Here is an 18049-nt window from a genome sequence, read left to right as displayed (position 1 = left end):
CCTTGCTTTGGGGAGCTGCTGCGGCTCCCAGCGCTCCCTCCCGCAGGGTTCGGGTGGCCTTGCTGCCACGCCGGGATCCATCTCGGCAGCGGGAGACGGGGAAGGCCGTTTTTAAGAGGCGGGGAGCGAGCCCAAGCCTGACAGCACCGCTGGCCGCGCTAACAAAAGATTTTGGGTTCCTCGGTTGGCAGGATCAGGTCTGTGGGGCTGTGCAAGCGCACCTGCCTCCGCCTTTGCTGCCTAATCGTTTGTGGTTCATTAACAACCTCAAAATTGCTAGCTTTAGTTCTGCGCGTGATGGTACAGCCCCGCTCTGTTGTTGGGTTGACAAGTTCCTTTGTGGGCCTGACGCGAAGCTCCCGAGCACCTGTCTGAGCCTGGAGTTTATTCAGAGCCTGGTAGGAGGTAGACGGGTTTTGGTTGTATTACGACAGCAATCTCCTTGCTTCGGGCCTTTAAATGAGGATCATTAGATCTTCTAAAAACCAACAAATGACAGCGGAAGCCGTGATTATTTCAGAGATGTCATCTGCTGCATTGGGCAGGCTGGGTGTAACATGTAATTTTTGGTCAGGTGCTGAGATTTAGGCAACTGGCAAGCTGTTCCCGGCCTTCCTGCTTCGGTTCCTTGGTGCTGCAAGGAAATGGAGGGGCTGGCTGCGTGCAGCTTGCCTTTCCTGAGTCTGCTGATGGTGCTCCCCCCGCCCCCCCCCCACTGCTCGGACCTCTTTTTCGGGAGTGTGCTCCCAGCACGGTGTGGTGTGGCTGGTGGACTTCCATTTTGTGACGCTGAGGGAGGAGAAGAGAGAACCTCTTGCCGATGAACAATTAAAATATTGTTTATCCTTCTGATTTCTCTGTCACCTTTCTGTTTTTTGGGGAGGGTTGTTGCTCAGGACAAGACAATATGTCTGTGGAGACTTGCTCAGGAGGGATTTAAGCAGGGAGTGTTTGTTTTTCTTTGCTTTGCAAGTAAATCTGAATTTACGAACCTGTAGGCTGTCTTACCTTACGCTGATAGTAAAAAAGATGAAACGGAGCCAGTAATCTCAACGATGCTTTGATTTTTCGAGTCAAGTTGCTTACTCCTCACTTGGGTAGCATCCAAATTGTGTCACTCGGCCTCAGCCGTGCTTGCAACTGGAGCTCCCAGAAGGGCTGGGGACAACGTGCACGACAGCTAACAAGTATTTTCTGGAAGAGGACAAAACCTGGGGGGACTGGAGGTCACCCTTGGTGGGCTGTGCATGCAGGCATGACTACACCCGCACACGGGGTGGGCTGTGCTGCAGGGCCCGGGTCGGGACTGCCGGCTGACGGAGCACGTCGATGTGTGCTGTGGTCCTCGTTGCAGCAGATGGGAATATTATACGCCAGAGCGATGTGCCCGGGAGCAGAGAGGGTTTGTGCTGAACGCCATCCTGTTTTGTTGACTGTTTCGAGGCTGATGGCGACAAACCCAATTTAGTGTGCGAAGCGCTGATGCCTTCGCTGATATTTGGAGCAGCAGTGGAGGTGATGAAGTGCTCGTGATCCACCTGTACAGGTGCTTCGTGCTGCTTACCTTAATGCTCGTGCCGTTGATGAAGGGTTACCAGCGTAGCCGAAATCTGCTCCCCGGCTCTTTGCTGGAGAGTGAGGATGGCTGTGTGCTGCGCTATTACTAAACGTACGTGACGGGGTTAATCCAGACCGTGGGTCAGGTCAGCAAAGACCTTCCCCAAATCCTCAGTAAATATCGAGAGAGGAGCTGGTTAGTCTGGTACCGGAGTAAAACTGGATGGAGGAGTGGGGCTGAAAGTCAGGGAAACCTTGACAGTAGGTTGACTTAAGGCATGGAGAGTCTCCTGAAGGGAGCTTTTGGAAGTCTCATAATACGGTTTGAGGGAGAAAAACCTCATTTAGTGCCAGCAGCTGGGCTCCTACATGAACACACAGGCCCAATTCGTCCCTTTCTGAGAACCCAGCTTTGAGGTTTTTAAAAGTTTTGTAACCACTGTGACTTGAAAAGAGAGTTTCAAAATCTGACGGGTGTAAATGGCTGCTGTGCCTCCTCCCCGAATCCGCCCCCTCTTGCCCTGGGAAGGGGCTGCAAGGAGTGGAAGGGACCGCTCGCTGGTTTTGGTGTGGAGAGCAGAGCTGTCGGCAGGAGCGGAGGCAGTGTGCGGAGGTACTGTGTGCGTGCGGGGTGACAGGTGAGCACCGGGATCATTCAGGCTGGGGTGCCCCAACCCCAGAAACGGTTGGGTGAAGAGAGGGCACATCACCATCCCTCTACCTGGGTGCAGCCTGGAGGCAGAGGGTCTGGAAACCTCCTTTTATTCAAGGGGGCTCAAGTTATCGGAGAGCTGTTGGTACAAAACTGATAGCAAAGCTAGTCTCCACCATCTTGTTGCGAAGGCGGAAATTCTCAGCTCAGTGGGGAAGTGGAGTTGACGTCCGACTTATTTCCATTTCTCACGTCTCCTGTTATATGGGTTGCAGTCTGCCCATCATTTATGGCTTAGAGCATGAGCAGAAGCCTCCAACGTGTTCTTCAGGGTTGAATTCCTCTGCTTTAGGGAGCTGAAATGATTTAACAAGTATTTATGCTCTTGTTCAACAGTTGTCTCACTGTACCCAGACCTGGAGATAGCGAAGTGGAGATCCCAGCCCCAGCCGGTGGTGCCGAGTGTGCTGGATGCTGGCGGCACCTGTAAGGCCATCTGCAAAAAGCACTGGGAGAGCGTTGATTGTGACAGACGAAGAACGATATTGCAGCTCTTCCCTCTTTGCTACGATAACTTTGAAGTGACTTTTGAAGGGTTGCTGGAAGCAATTTTTTCAGTGAGCAGATTAGAGATAAGAGAAGAATTTCACCCCGTGGGGCACAAGTAGTTCAATCCATACCAACGTGATGGAGAGGGAAATTGGAGAGAGCTTATCAGCTTGAGGAAAAATCAAATGTAAACATCATCCCCAGCATGATTATGGTTCACAGCTTAGTTAGATGTCACATGCCTCTTTCCCGTGAAATGGTGCTAGCGAAGATGATGACAGAGGGAGTCAGCTAGGCAAAAACAGACAGAAAAACACCCTGTGCCTTGAACTTTTAAAGACCCTGCAGTTACTTCACAGTCAATAAGTCACAGCTCAGCTGCAGGGAAGGAGGAGGGCAATGAAAATAGAATTCAGGCTGCTCTGGCAAATTAGTTGTCCTTTAAGATGTGAATCAGCTGGAAACAAATAGGAAAGCTGGGATTATGGGGCCTGGGAGCTGCAAAGGGCAGTATTTGTGCGGCAGGGAGATCTGGGCAGTGCCCCGAAGGACGCTGAGCCTGTCTGTATCGATGTCAGGACAGGCTGGAGAACAAATCCCCGAGAACCCAGGAAGAAGAACAATTAATCTAATTTTCATTAACTAGCATTTGGCATTGACCTGTATATAATAGCCCGTTACGCTGCTGCTGGATCTGCGGCTGGCAAAGCTGCCGCCGCCGTGTCCCACTTGGGAAGCTCGCTGGGCCTCTCCAGAAGGGCTCCTCAGGGAATGACCTGAGTGGATTTAGTATGAGCAGTGCATAATTTGGGAACGATTATTGAAGTGGTTCACTGACATGACCATTATGGGCTCTCGCCAGATGCACAATCTTATTAAATATGATTTTCCCATATAAGGTGCTTGCAGCCTGAAAAGCAGCAGCAGGCATTCCAGTGCTCACTTTCTTCATGAACACGTCTTTCAATCACAGCCAGTTGAGTCCAGAAATAGGTCTGCCACGGCTGTGCGATGCCCTGACAAAGGCTCGGAGAGCCCTTCTCATCGCGCGCTGCTTACATCTTTGTCACATTTGATTATTCCTGTCCATCTTTTCAGGCTGCCAAGCGTATGCCTGTAGACCAGGATTAATCTATAGAGGCCTGGCAGGTGCCTCGCTCCCAACATGGATGCGGTATCCACGTGCTCTCTGGGACCATACTGGCATGAGATCGGTTCCCATCTGTGCCTATGGGAACTGCAGACGTTACATGGGTATAAGTAACTTGCAGCTCGCCAGTCAGAAAACGTTGCACCTTTTGAACCGCGGAGGGGAATGTCAGAAGCGGAGTTGCAGGGGGAAACATTTGCTAGCTCCCAGTGCAAGGAGGGTTTGGCTGTGTTTAGGTGGGATGACCTTCAGCAGGCTGGTTCGCACACTCCATTCCCACCAGCAGCGCGGGGACAGAGCTGCTGGTCGTGTCACTTGCAGGAGATGCTCCCTCTCGCAGCCTGGCTGCAGGAAAGCAGGAGCCAAAGCGGGTCCTGCCCTCCCCGGATGGTCTGATCCCATGGGTGTGCCCTCCCTGATCTCCCCCGGAGCCTGTGGTGCCAGGGGAGCTGGCAGGAGCAGCGGGTATTGGAGCAGGCTGCTGGTTTTGAGGCATGCTCTCTAGACCCTGGAAAGTTTAAAGTAGAGGCCTTGGCACCTCATTTTCTCAAAGATGCATGTGTGGGGAGAGGGGTGACTGTGTATATTTGAACGCATAAATAGCAGCAGAAGAGTAGAAGGCGGCCTAGGTGGGGTTTTTTGTTTCCCACTGTCTTTCCAGGTCTGTAACCAAAATTTCTAGTAGTCCCCTTTAAATTTAATTTGTTTAATAACCCAGTTGACAGCATCACTTTCCTTCAGCTATCTCCTGAGCTGTTGGCTTCTAGGCCTGCAAGCTGGGTCGCCTTGTGAATGTGCCCAAGAACAGAATTTCTTGGTCATGTCAGACTGGATGTCTGTGATCACGTCTGTGGGGCTGGACAGAAGCTATTTTTAAAGCATTATGCAGGTGCGAAGCCCTAGTTGTTTGCTGTAGGTTCCCAATAAGTAGCTACTATCGGGGCAATACCTCTGTGTGGTATTTTGCCATTTCTAAATCCATCTGTGGCTGGTGCAGACACTCAAAAGAGCAAAATACTGTCATTTTCTGTGTCTTTGGCAAAGCATAACTCCTGGCACAAGCACCCTCTCTGCGTTTGCTGCCTATTGACGGTGCACCGCTCTGTGTTCATCCAACAAACAAGTGCAGCCACTTGGTTTTCCTCTAAGGGGAAGGATGCTGTAATGGAAACGCGTGCCGTGCTGAGCCCCTGCCTGCCCAGGGATGCCCATCCGTTCTGCTGCGTGAATGCACTCACAGTGAAACGACAGGAGCGCAGCAGAAAGGTAAATCAAGGACTGGAAACAAAAGGCCATTTAATGCTGAAATTAAACAACCAAAGTGCAAGAAAGAAGAGGGTCATGTAAAAAAACCAAATTGGAGGCCTGTGTGAAGTGAGTTTTGTCTTGATCCTCATCAGCACTGACCTTCTCAGCAGAGCAGCCGGGTGTTGCTCACCTGCCCGCCTGGGGAGCTGTGTGCCAAAGGGAAAAGCATCTGCTGGCTTTCCCAGGCTCTCCACCTCCTCTCCGGATAACTAGCAGACTGAGTCCCTGGAAGGGGAGCCTGGCCTCTCCAAGCAGCCCTAAAAGAGCCAATGATAATAAGGTAATGTTGGGGTTTTTCCTTCTTTAGGTAGGTCTTAGAAATACTCTGTTCCTAAGCAGCCTGGCACTTGTTTGTTTGAGTTTTTCAGTGTTGCCAGTAGCTGAGTTAACCTCAGGACTTCCTGGGAAGCGTTTTCTGTAATTAAAAAGCTAAAAGTGATCAGAGCAGCTTTTCTGTCACTTCGTCTCTTCTCATCCACATATTTAAGCCAAAAATGCTGTCAACCCCTAATTAAGTGTTGTCTTCTTCCATCATGTGTTCTTGTGGCTTCCCCAGCTTACGTGTGGGTTTTTGCACTGGCTTGCGGTGAACAACCCAGGCTGAGTCAGAGTACGTGCTGCGGCGGTGAGGAAATCTGAAGGCTTCAACGTGTTTGGTTTCCCCGGTGTTCAGGGCTGTCTGATGCCACTGGTCACTGCTAACCATGACTTGTTTCATCACCTCACAGCTTTGGGGAGAGGCTGCGAGACTTTCACCGTGTGAGTTGGCCCCTTTTGCTTCTCTTCTAGCTTTGTTCGAATACAGCAAAACTATCACTCTTCCCTAATTCCGTTTAAGAAATACAAACGCGTACAACTAGAGAGTCAGTGTGTAATGTGAATGTTCTGTGTCTGTCACACAGAAACAGGCTGGAATAATTGATATTTGAAGAATAGCAGCATTATTTGACAGTGTGGAGATTGCATATTCTGTATAGTTGCATCTCTGGCAAATGACTTACTAGAGCTGTCCCTCTGGATAATTGCACGGCTTTGCAGCCGTTAGATCTGGAGTTGCAGAAAATGAACCTCATAATGTCCAGTCGCTGCCTGTATCATTTGCATTCAGTGTGAGGAGTGTAAAATGCTTTGCAGACTCATCAAGGGGGTACAGTCCTCATATCCCCTGTAATTAGCAGAATCTGCATGTTCTCTTTGCAGAATTTGCTATTGGAGAGGGTGGGAAAGACTTCCTGGGAGAAAAGAGAAGCTGGAAACTGTTTGTTTCTCTGGCGTCTACACCGTTGCAGACCTGCCTGTTGCGTGAGCAGTGTTTGGAAAGGAAGGGCCCACTTGCCGGTAGCACACCTGTAGCCGCTCCTGCTGCACAAGGCGCTCACTGAGCCGGCAAAGGAAACCGGGTCACGGCTCAGGGTTTGTCACAAGACCAACCTGGGCAGATACGCTGCTGCTTCTGAAAGGGCCTAGAGATTAGCTGAGCATGGGAACACCACATGCAACAAGTTCGTGTCTTTGTTTTGTGTGAAATAGCTCAATCTCCTGAACTCAGAGGAATTAACGGATTATAAAATGAGGGCAGCTTTGCCTTGTTTGCAGTCATTAAAACGCAGCAGCAGCGCGCTGTTGGGACGGTACTGTTAGTGACGTGGGCTGGTGGGGAGCTTGGTACCGGTCAAACTCCAAGTAGCTCAAACGCTGTTTTTCACTTGACTGCGTAACATTAAATCTCTCCCAGCCAGGCAGGGGAATGATGTTTAATTCAGCTTCTGCCTTGTGCTTCGACTACCACTGTTAAGACTTTACTGCTTCTGCATTTTGGATTTGCAGTGGTCCCGCTGGTGCCTGCAGTAGCTGTTGCTGAGCAATGCTCTCACATGGGGCTTGGTGGCTCCTGCAAAATTAGTTCATTGTGCTTTGAGGGTCCATGTAGCCAGAGTAGTTAATAACTCTTCATTTAAACTTGGTGATGCTTTCTGTGATGAAGCTCTGTCAAACTACTGACTCTTCAAATTCTCTGTGTTCCTATTGCCATGGTAGACACCTCCTAATTTCTTCTCCAGAAGACCTGGGAGCGCTTCAACCTGAACCAGCACTGAGCTCCCAGAGGAAAGGCAGAGGAAGGGGAGTGCTGGGCTGGGAGCCAGTCGGGTCCCTACTCTTTCACTGAATTTAGTAATTCAGAGTAATTCCACAGCTGTTTCATGTTTTTTTCCGTAGGAGGCAAAGAGATCTGCTGCTTTTTGAGACTGGGTAGCTGAGTTCACGCAGTTGTTTGGCAGGGCTGGTGTTGGAAGCCTGTCCTTAATGTAACTCAAACTCTGGACACACTGGGATGCTGCCCTTCAAAATCAGTGTCTTCAATGTGTCCAGCCATGCTGGTGACCACGTTATGATTCTGCAAGAGTAGAATTAGTCAAGATTATTTTGCCCTTTCATTTGCTGCCTGGCAAGATGTTGTTTAAATTGCCAGTTACACTTTTCTTCCCTTTGGAGTTTGCCATTCTCAGTTGCTGCTTTATATTCTGTCACCCCAAGTAAGTTAAGGTCCAGATCTCCAGTGGCTGAGAAGACCACTGGGACCAGTGAAACACAACCTGATGGAGTTGAGGACTGACATGAAAAACGCACGTAATCTCTATTAAAAGAGCATCGCTTGCAAAGTCAGTCTCTTGTGAGCCCAAGCTTGAGGCACTTACTATCTGCCTCCCACCTGCGTGTGTGCCACCTGAGCAGACAGTGTCTTGCTCAACTTCACGTGGGGCAGGAAGGATGGGGAGGAATGAGGTAGGTAGAATAAAAGTGACACTATCTTATATTTAAAGCAGGAGTAATGTAGGTCATCTTAATCTCCCTCCTCTTCTTCCTGCAGGATGGGAGAGAGTCCCAGCCACATGCGCTGCAGGGTGACAGTGAGGTGGGTCAACCTTTGCTTTGCTGCTTTCTACCTTTGGAGCATTTTGTGATCGTTGCAGGCTTTTCTACTAGTTTATTACCTACAAAAAAAATTCTCTCCAACAGTAGAGCAGAATAGTGTTGTTTCTGTGCATGAAATGAATGGCTTCAAGGTGTTCCCAATCATATCTTAGGGTGGAATTCCTGATTTGTGGGTGGAACTGATTTTGTTTAAAGGGCAAGTTAACAGCATCCTCCTGAGGTCTTGGATATTTACTTGTTTTTTCTCCAGTTGAAATTGGGCAGCAGCGCAGTTACAGTACTGCTTCAGTTATTGTGTGAATACCTGTATAAACACCTTTCTAATGCTAGTCCTTTTGGCCTTCCAGTGATTAGAGCCTGGTTCAGAAGGGCTGCATATGGATTTTCATTTTTCATTCAGGGCTGTACAAGCTCAGGTAATTAAGGCCACTTTGCACCAATTTGAGCAACTTGAGCATTGGGAGCAATTTTGGTTGGCACGTCGATACAGCTCACAAAGGGTTTGGAGCACTTGAGAAATATTTTTATGTAATTGGTAAGTTTTGAGAGATTTTGTGAAATCTTTCCAAAGCTCAAGATGCATCTCCAAAGTTCTGCAAGGCTCACGGCAGGCTGCTGTACCTTAAAATGGCCGATCTGATCAATGTGCACATCAGCGATGGAAATACTGACAGCAGTATGTACCGCTCGCTTGCTGTGTCGACACAGTCAATAAGATCTTGGGGGTTACAACAGCTGAGGTGAGACACGGCTGGTTTTCTGCTCTTGGAGCCTGCTCCGTTTCGTTACTGCTTTGTCCGAAGCAGGTCAGCTTCTGGCCCCGCAGAAGCTGGCAGCCTAGCTTCGACTAAGTGTCGTCTCTGATGTCCATTAATTTTACTTGAGGTGCTGAAGATCTGAGGGATTGAAGAAAAACCTTCAAGCTTGGCATAAGGCCTAGAAACACAAGTTTCCATTTTACAAAGTAAAATGGAGGTGGTTAGCTGGAGTCTCCCATTGCCACCGGTTGGGTGGCCTGGTTTCTTCCTGCAGGATGCCCAGCTCACTTCTAAGTGTGGAGTTGGGAACTGAAGTTCATGCTGGCTTTGCGACACTGATGGCGTTTACCATGCTAGTTAATGTGTGGAGAGGGAAGACTCTAATGCAAGGCAGAAGTGATGGTACTTTGCTAACCACTCTAAAAAGACAGGGAAAATTTGCCCGTGTCTCAATGCTCGCTTGTCGTGTTTGGCGCTTTCCATGACCTGGGCAGTAGTGCAAGCAAAAATATTACCAAAGCCTCTAGTGTGGGCAGGATACAGCAGCTGATGGCAAAGATGCTGCAGTAGTTTTCCTTCTATAGTCTCTCTGCACATCTGATGGACCAAATTTTTGTGGATTTTTCAAGGCAAAATTGTCCATTACTGCATTTTTCAAAGGGAGGCAGCTGGCTAAAATCATCATCTGGCTGAGTGCTCCTTCCCTGAATGTGTGCCTGATGGCACTTCATGCAGTCAGTCACTCCATTTAGATGCTGATGTGAAACTTGGTTCTCTCTCAGATTTCTTGATTTTACAGTTTCTGTCTGTGCAGCCAGTTCTGCAGCATGTGCATCCCCACGCCAAGAGGAAGGGGTAATATGATCAGAAGTCCTACGCGCTGCCGAGAGGGCAGATGTAATACCTGAAACCGCTTGTCTTCTCTTTAAATGTCACTTTTAAATGGGTCGTCTTTAAAATGACAGTTTTCTTTTCTGTATGTATTCAGTGCTGCTCTCGCCATCTGTCTAGATGCATGTTGATGGGGGCAGCGTACAAAACAGCATAGAATTTGCTGGCAGGAATTAGAGATATAAAATAGTCCCTAACTTCAAAGCTGGAACAAAGAGAGCAGAAAATTATACCATCTTGAAGCTGTACTTGTCAATGTTAAATGACATGCTCTTCAGTTACAGGGCAAACACTTGCCTAGGTGGAATCCAGAAATAAGGTGAAGTTTTTCAGTTTGGCCTAACAGGTGGTGGTTATTTGTGGGTTTAAATAGCACATGTTATGGGATAATTTTTGTGTTGGTAAGGACTGTTTGTTCAGTGATCAGAACTGAAATCTGGAAGGCTAACAATTGCCTTTGCTTAATTTACTGTTTGGGGTTTTTTTTCCTGTAATGCTAATTTATGTTATAAGATAATTAAGTTTTTCTAGGGGGTGCATATTGTGCTGTATTTTGTAGCTTTTGATACACATACTGGATTTGTTTTTTTTTAATTCCACAATACTTCCTCTCAAACCGGCATTTCTTCAGGCTTAAATAATTTTGATGGAAGAGAAGTGATGACATAGTCTTTCTCCACCTTAGTCTCAGAGGGTTGGATGTTTATTTTCATTTTGGTATTAAGTAGGAGTCACTGGTGGATTAAGTATCTAGGACGCTCTTTTGAGAAAGAGGCTTCTAGACTGGTAATGCCAGAAAATGCTTATTAAAGAAAATGAGAAACTGGAGGCGCAAACATGCTGAAACTGCTAATTGGTTCTGCGGCTTCTTTGCGGACCAGCCCCATGCATTTCCTGTGTGTAATTGCAGTCTTCGCTGCAGCTCCCTTGCAGAGAGCCTCGAAGACCTGATAAACGTGGGTCTGTCTTTAAAACGAAGCAAAAGGACCGTGTACTTTGTCAGACAGGACACTTATATTTTGGTTAAAGACAGCAATTGCCATATCTATTTCATTTTGGTATAATAAACCAGGTTGCCCATTGTATACCACATGCAGAGCTGGCCAATATAGGGTGGTACTAAATTGAAGACCCTCCCGAGACGAAATGCTGGTGGTGGACTGCTTGTCAGGACTCTGTCAGCTGCGAAAGAACATGGTAATTTGGGAGGAACTTCATTTAATACATGCAAGCTCTGGTTTTGTATCAGTAGGATGGCAATGCATGAGCTTCCATGAGGTATTGAGATTTAAGGTTTATAACCGATCTCAGAGAGATGCTATGGCTTCCCTAACTCCCAGGTTTTAAAACACAAAGTTTGGTTTTATTCTGAATCTTTTTCCTAAACTGAAAACTAGGAGCACGAGAAGGCTGGAAGTGACCAGCATGGAGAGCAAACCGTAACCTAGAGGAATAAGGGGGGGAGGGGGGTTTACAGTATTTGAAGAAATGAAATTTAAATGCAAGTTTTCCTGTGAGGTGAAAAACAACTTAGTCTGTAAGGGTGAGGTGGGGTGAAAACCAACTTAATCCAAGGCCTGTGGGAGGGTGGGATAAGATGTGCCTGAATGGCAGCTGTTCATCTAAAGCAAAAAGAAATATATTACAGGCAGAAGTGGCAAGTGCTGCCTGTTACCTAATGTTTTCTATTAGAGCTCCTCCTTTTGGTTGCTTTGACTTGCCAAGATAATGGTCTCTAAATGTCCTTTGCCTTATGGCTGGCCTTTAAGTTCTAGCAAAACCGATGCACCCATTTTGGTGAAGAGGAAGGCAGGAAGTATTGCCCCATCCAAAACTTCAGAGCTTGGTCAGGTCCATCCTTAAATGGCATTGCAGTATCTGCAGGATGGTTCTGCTTCATCAGCCCTGCCTTTTTCTCTTCATATGGAAAGCCATTGGCACCTGACTGCTCTAAGCCTTCTAACTTCCATTTTGCTGTGCTTTGTAAAAATAACTCAGCCGTTAAAATCTGCCTGGCCTCACCGGTGAGGCTGGAGGAGTCCCAGTGCTTGGTGGGTACAGATCGATAGGCTTGAGCCATCTGGCCTGGAAGAAGATTACTGGGTTGGGAGCCAGGAAATGTAGAGTTTTAAGCCATGGGACTTCCCATGTCAGCCCTGTGTATCTTACATTACCCATCGAGAGCTGTTACGTAGCTGTTGGCCAGTGTTACCGCACACTTCTGTCTCTCTTCCTCCTACCCCACAACGCACGCCACCATCATAAAACAGAGAGCCGGCAGCTACCAGCTGAGTCGGGAGGGGAAAGCTGAGCGAGAGGCTGGGTTGTCCTCCTGGAGATGTTTTTCAGAGTCAACGTATGATGTTTGCGTGCCTGGCTGTGGTTTCTGTTTCTCTCCAAACACAGGAGCAGATTGTGCTGTCCCCCACACCTTTGCAAGTCAGTGGCAATGTGTGTTTGGCTGATCCAGCCTTGTAGTGTTACGGTTCAGGGGAGCTACTTCACTTCTGGTTTTATTAAAGTCTTAGCAAACAGTGTTAAAGATCCTGTGAGATTCTTGTATGTAGTTCAGAAGTGCTAGGCTGAAGTTCACTCGATGCTGCTGTCTTGAATTACTTATTCTATACCTGTTCTTCACAGGGCATCCCCATTTTTTCCTTCTGTTGGCAGATGTTGAATAAAGCCTTGAGAAGGACTCAGGAGTTAAGTTCATGGTTCATGACTCTGTATGACCAGAAGTTGTTCCCAGTTGCGCCTCAAGCTTACACAGTTATATCAATGCACGTGTATGAGCCATGTGGGCAGCCAGACTGGGCTCTTCCCGAGATGGTCACTTGTCTTTACAACTGAAGAACATCAGGCTGCGGCTTTCTGTGTTTGATGACTGCCTTTCATTAAAGCAGGGCTGCTCTGAAATGCACAGCCCAAGAGCTGGGGGCTCTGGAAAGCTGGGAAAAGAGCTGACCCAGCTGGCCGTGGTTCAGCTCCACGGTAACTTGTTTCCTTTCACCTAATAACAGTTTGCTGTCAAACACATCCTAGAAACCACAAAATCACTTCAGAAAGACCTTGACCACTTCTATATCCCATGCAAGCGGTGTAAGTGCAGGATACAAAGGGTAAGTGCAACACTTGCCCGGTGCACAATTTGGCAATGACCGTGGTCTCTGTTCTTCTGAATCCGAAACAGTGCTGCTGCTTGCGGAGGGGCTTGTGGCTGAACTGAGTATGAACGTGTGCGGCAGCTTCTGGGAAAATAGTGCCAGAAATCTGAAGTGTCCTCAGCACCCGGGGTGCCTTCAGGAGCTTGAGGATAACCAGTGCCTCCGTTCTGCCTGCGCAGCACTTTAGGAACCTAAGTGCTCTTTTGGATTTTGCTCTTTGCTCTTTTGCATCTTTAGTTTGGACACGTACCTGTACAGAGTCTGGAGCAGAGCTTGTTCCCAAATGAGTAAATAAACAGACGTAGCTGCACTTGGTTAAATAGAAGTAATAAATGCCTGGCTCAGCCTCCGAGTGAAAATCCTCCAGGCTGGGCTGGAGAAGCTGCTTTACTGACCTAGCTTTTGAGCAAGCTGCAGATCTGTGCCAGAAAGAGCCTGTCCTTCAGCTTGTGGTTACCCTGTATTGGAGGAGGCTGTCCGTGATCGTCTGTGTAATGCAACTGAAACCTCCTTGTAGCCCAGCATAGCCAGCAGGTTATCTCTTCCTGCCATCTATGCGTGTCTCACCTGTTGTATTTCCTACTACGAGCTCTAGAAGTGTTTTTTAAAAATTTAATTATTTTTTTAGGTAACTTATTTTCAGCTGATAGCTGAGTTACTAGCTGCCATGCTACAGCCAGGATCCCAGGGAAAAAAGAGACTACTTGCTGAAACTTTGAGTTAGATTTTTGGCAGCACGCTTCATCTTTTGAGCTTGTTCTGCTGTGGCTTGTTTTGTTCCATCTGTTCAGGTGCCTTTGTTAGAGCAGAGCAGGAGCACCCGACTGAAACACTCTAGTCACAGAGAGCAGAATTGGCCTTAACAAGGCTGGTGGGAAAAGAACATGGTGGTGAGCAATAATTTAAATTTATTCTTAACCTACAGCCCCGCGTGCCTTGCGGCAGTAGGTTTTGCCCTAGAGGGCCTTCCTCAGTCTTGCAACACTGGTATGTGGTCTGTCTAGAGCTGCTGCTGATGCAGGGGATGTTTGCTCACAGAGCCCTGATGGAGGAGAGGAGGACTGGAGGCTTGGTACCCCTCCTGGGTACCAGCCCCCTCAATATGGGGAGAGAGGAGGTGTTGGCATGTCCAGGGAGGGATGGGATCCATCTGGAGGAAAGGTTTTGCAGTAGCTGGGATGGATTAAGCAGAGTTTGCTCCTAAAGAGCTGGCTAGCCCTCACTGTGGCTTGCTGTAGGGTTTGGACAGGTTGTGCAAAACCTGTGTGTCCTGTGCAGGAAGAGAGGGCAGGCAGCGCGGGTGGCAGGGTGCTGTGATGAGGGCAGAGGACGCACTGATGGGAAGCAGCAAAACACTGGCCAGACCTGGCCTTCTGCCACATGTGAGTCAGGGTAGTTAATTTTGAATGAGGCCAAGAAATCTCTGATCGCTTGGTGCCTAACGAGCTCAGATGAGACATGCGTGCAGCTGGAGAGCTTGCACTTCTAGTTGTTACGGCAGCAAAAGCTTAGGTTTATTTAGAAGTAGATCTCTCAAACAAAGATGTATCACTGGTCTGCTTTTCCTATCATGTCTTTTTAACCGCATGTTTTTAGTGGCACCTGGTCAACTTGAAAACTATGTCTGAATTCCGTAGAGGGCATGCTCTTTGAGGGGCTGTATCACAAACCCATCCTCTAAAAACAGGTCCAGAAATTCAACCTGATGCTTTTGCCTTGACATGTTTTTGAAACAGGTAGAAGTTACAGATGTCCCCCACCTCCTCTCCCACCCAGACCTTGTCCTCAGCATTGCGATGCGAATCTGTACGTACGTGTGCATGTTGCAGTGTTGTCAGCAGCACCCGTGGCAACCTGGAAGTGTTTCATGAAGGAGAGTTTACTCAACCTGATGCGAGCAGCCTCGCTATATCCAGTGACGCATGTTGTACATGACCCCGTTCTGAAATCCCCTTCGAGTCTTCAGTGTTTCAGCACCCCCGGAAAATCTCTGTCAAGTGACATTAGCAAGAGTGGAATTAAATCTTAGAGGATTTAGCCGAGCAGCTTTGGCTACGGAGTAAATCAGGAAATACCCCACTCATTAAAAATCCAGGTGCATCTTCAGGATGACTTGTGAAGGGTGGCCTGCAGACAAAACAACTGTTTTCCCTCTGGAGTTTGTTGTTGGTTGGGATGCTGAGCTCCCCCAGGTTTAAAGCTGTGCTTACTGTGGTAACGTCTGTATATCCTGGCGTTGTGGTAGGTGGTTATTGTGAAACTTCAGGTAGATTTCTTTACCTGCTGTGACTGTAGTAACTGAACTTCAACACATCTTTTAGAAGGTCAGAAAATGGAAAATTTGGGGAGGCAGATATCTATCTTGAGTTGTATTCTTCTACATGTAATTTAGTCTGAGAATAGTTCTTGATGGTGAATAAGCAAGGGGAGTAAGCTCTCTGTCAAGTAATATCTATAGGAAGACACTTTTAAATGGTGGAAGTGATAAACAATCTGACCCATCCCTACTAGATTGGTGGTGCTGACTTTGTTTAGCTCCAGAACCCTCTGTGAGAAAGGGCTGAGAGAGAAAATAGGGGGGATAGCTTGTCACTGTCTCATATAGCTCGCAGTCCGGCGCTCTTTGTATCTTCTATGCTGCTCCTACAAGCAGCTTGAATGATTTCTTTGACTTGCCAGTGCTCTCCCAAGACAGGTTGAGGCCCTTTGGAGCGATACCCAGAGAAGCAATATTGTAAAGGGAACCAAGCTGATGTTGTGCAAGGGCATCCTCCTGCTCTCTAGTTAAAGAGGTTTTGCCCGCTCAGTAACAATATCCTGTGCTTTTTATCACAGGATATCACTTCTTAATAAGAAGTTTTGGGATTGGCTACTGTGAAGTGGCTTTTCCAGCCACCGACTCCTTGTCCCATGCCTGGTACCAGCCTCGCAGAGACGGCAGGTTGCAAAGGGAGCTCGCCAAGGTCAGATGGTGGAGAAGAGCCTCCAGCAGCGCTAATCCCTACCTGGCTGGGAGGTGCTGAGGTCTGACGTTAAGCCTCGTGCAGCTAAAGCACTGAGCCATACCACACTGCCAACCCTGTGTATTTGGGGCAGAGTAACTGCTCTGGCTCTGGCAAGCAGTGTGTAACCTCGGATTACTCAGCGTGCACTTCTCCCCCTTTATTAGTGGCACTTGGAGAATGGCATAATGGAGGATGCAGCTGAGCATCCTTTCCCTGCACAGAGGTAGGACAGTACATGCGTTAAAGTGCTGAATCCTGCTTCTAGGCAGGAGCCTGCAGGCCGGGAGATAGCGATGCTCAGAAAACAAAGGAGGGAAGTGAATTCTGGACTCAGCCTTCGCAAAGCTGTCTTGTCCTTCTCCGACCTGGGGTTGGGAAATGGCTCTCTGGGGCCTTTTGGCAGCTGAAAACTCCATCTGAACACAAAAAGAGGCCCAAGGGCTGCCTGGGGTCATGTGCTACATTCAGGTCCCCAGTGTTTTTGCAGCCCGACTAGAAAGGCAACAGGGGGTTCTCCATCTTCTCGCCGCTGAACTACAGCTCTCCCAGCAGCCAGGAGATGCCCCAGTGCGCAGTGTCGGTGGGGTTGGGACCCTCTAGTAGGGGATGTGAAGCTTATCCTACTCCTGAGCAAAGATAAGGGGGCAACTGGATGTTGCTCTAGCTCTTCTGGATGATTGTGAGCAACATGACTTCAAAGTCCTTCAGGCTTTTATGGCCGCGCTTTAAATTGGCGTCGTGGTTTTAATGTGGTGCCACTGTGCCTGGATGTCGTCACAGGCGCAGAGAGCTGGCTCTGTCCTGGAGAGGTTATGCTTCCTGCTGCAGTGTTTGCTGTCTCTAATTAATCCTAATCAAGCTTTGCTGTGAATTCTAGTAGACAGATTTGGACTTGTAGGTTGTAATAAAGAGAGAGGCCAGAGGCTAGGAAGAGGCTGGCGGCCCTAACGCCACTGCCAGGGTCCCTGACCTTGGGAGTGTCTCACCTTTCTGCCTCCACTGCCCACATGGGCAGCAGGGAGAGCGCTCGGCCACTCTGGACGTGCCAGGGAGCGTGTGTTGTTCCACTCCACAATCCTCCTGTGACCAGTGGTGTGGAAGGGAGCAGGAACACTGTGTTCAGATAAGACTGCACCTTTCCCATCTAGCAGATGTTCGCCTGAACATCCCACTGGATTGCATAATTACAGAGTTGAACGTGGAGCCGAACGGCTGCAGCCTTTTCCGCTACTGGGTGTCAGCTATTGCGTGCTCCTCTTGATGAGATTTTTGTTTTGCTTTTTTGTCAGCTGTGTCACACGGTTCAGGCTAGGCGCTCCGAAATTGTCCTGTTTTCTACATGCAGCTGATCCGAGACAAGAAAACAAATCAGTTCTTTTTAAAATTTCATTTCCCTGGTCTTGTCCTGCTTGTTCCCCACTGTAATTGGGCTTCGGTGCTGTAAGCGCTTTTTCTGGTGAGTCGTCAAGGAAACATTTTAGCATGGTATGTGCTGGCTCAGCAGCGTGGCTCCCCAGGAGGGCTGCACCCAGGATGTAGTCCCGCACCTGCAGCTGAGGGAGGAATGCGTTAACTCCCTGCCTGCATCTTCAGCTTCTGCCCTGCCTCCTGAGCTGGGATAAACAGATTTATTTGAGGCAGAAAGAGTTTCTGCATAAAAACAAAAATAAAATAGGCTGGTAGGTGCCTTTACTGCAGAATCATCCCTTCGTGGCGGTCCCTTGCAGTGGTGATGCTTTGCTTTGAGCGGCCCTAGCTGGGCTGTATAATACAGGGCTTAAATTGCTTGATTCCTGGGGGAGCGCTGGCAGGGGAGCGGCGAGAGTGCTTTTGGGGTTCAAAACTCTCAAGCAGAAATCTGGAGGGGGTGGCTGGGGCAGGACTGGGTTTGGGGCTTGCTGCTGGCTCGGGGCAGGCTGGGGGGCTTCCTGCCGCCCACCCGTCCCAGGTTAATTGAAGAGCTTGTAGATAGAAACTGCCCAGGGTGGAAAGGAGGAAGCAAGCTGTGTCACTGCTGTTGAGTAAGTATCACAGCAGTGCCCCAAGGCCCCGTCCTACCTAGCTGGTACATTAAGCTCTTT

The 18049-nt window shown here is 48.5% G+C and overlaps 2 protein-coding genes across 2 annotated transcripts in view; one reads left to right on the top strand and one right to left on the bottom strand.

Moving 5' to 3' along the window:
• The window catches only part of TJP3 (tight junction protein 3), a 26502-nt gene extending 14623 nt beyond the window's left edge, over positions 1–11879 (bottom strand). Inside the window, 1 exon segment of the mRNA XM_009323009.1 lies at positions 11822–11879. Within this exon segment, the coding sequence (XP_009321284.1) occupies positions 11822–11879 (58 nt within the window).
• Positions 11880–12594: 715 nt separating this feature from the next.
• Positions 12595–18049, top strand: part of PIP5K1C (phosphatidylinositol-4-phosphate 5-kinase, type I, gamma) — a 35563-nt gene continuing 30108 nt past the window's right edge. The window contains exon 1 of the mRNA XM_009323008.1: positions 12595–12790. Within this exon, the coding sequence (XP_009321283.1) occupies positions 12595–12790 (196 nt within the window). The remainder of the gene's footprint in view (positions 12791–18049) is intronic.

This window comes from Pygoscelis adeliae, unplaced genomic scaffold (genome assembly GCF_000699105.1).
Source record: "Pygoscelis adeliae isolate BGI_AS28 unplaced genomic scaffold, ASM69910v1 Scaffold284, whole genome shotgun sequence".
Taxonomy (NCBI): Eukaryota; Metazoa; Chordata; class Aves; order Sphenisciformes; family Spheniscidae; genus Pygoscelis; species Pygoscelis adeliae.
The sequence above is the reverse complement of the archived record's forward strand: the minus strand, read 5'-3'. Positions and strand labels throughout refer to the sequence as shown.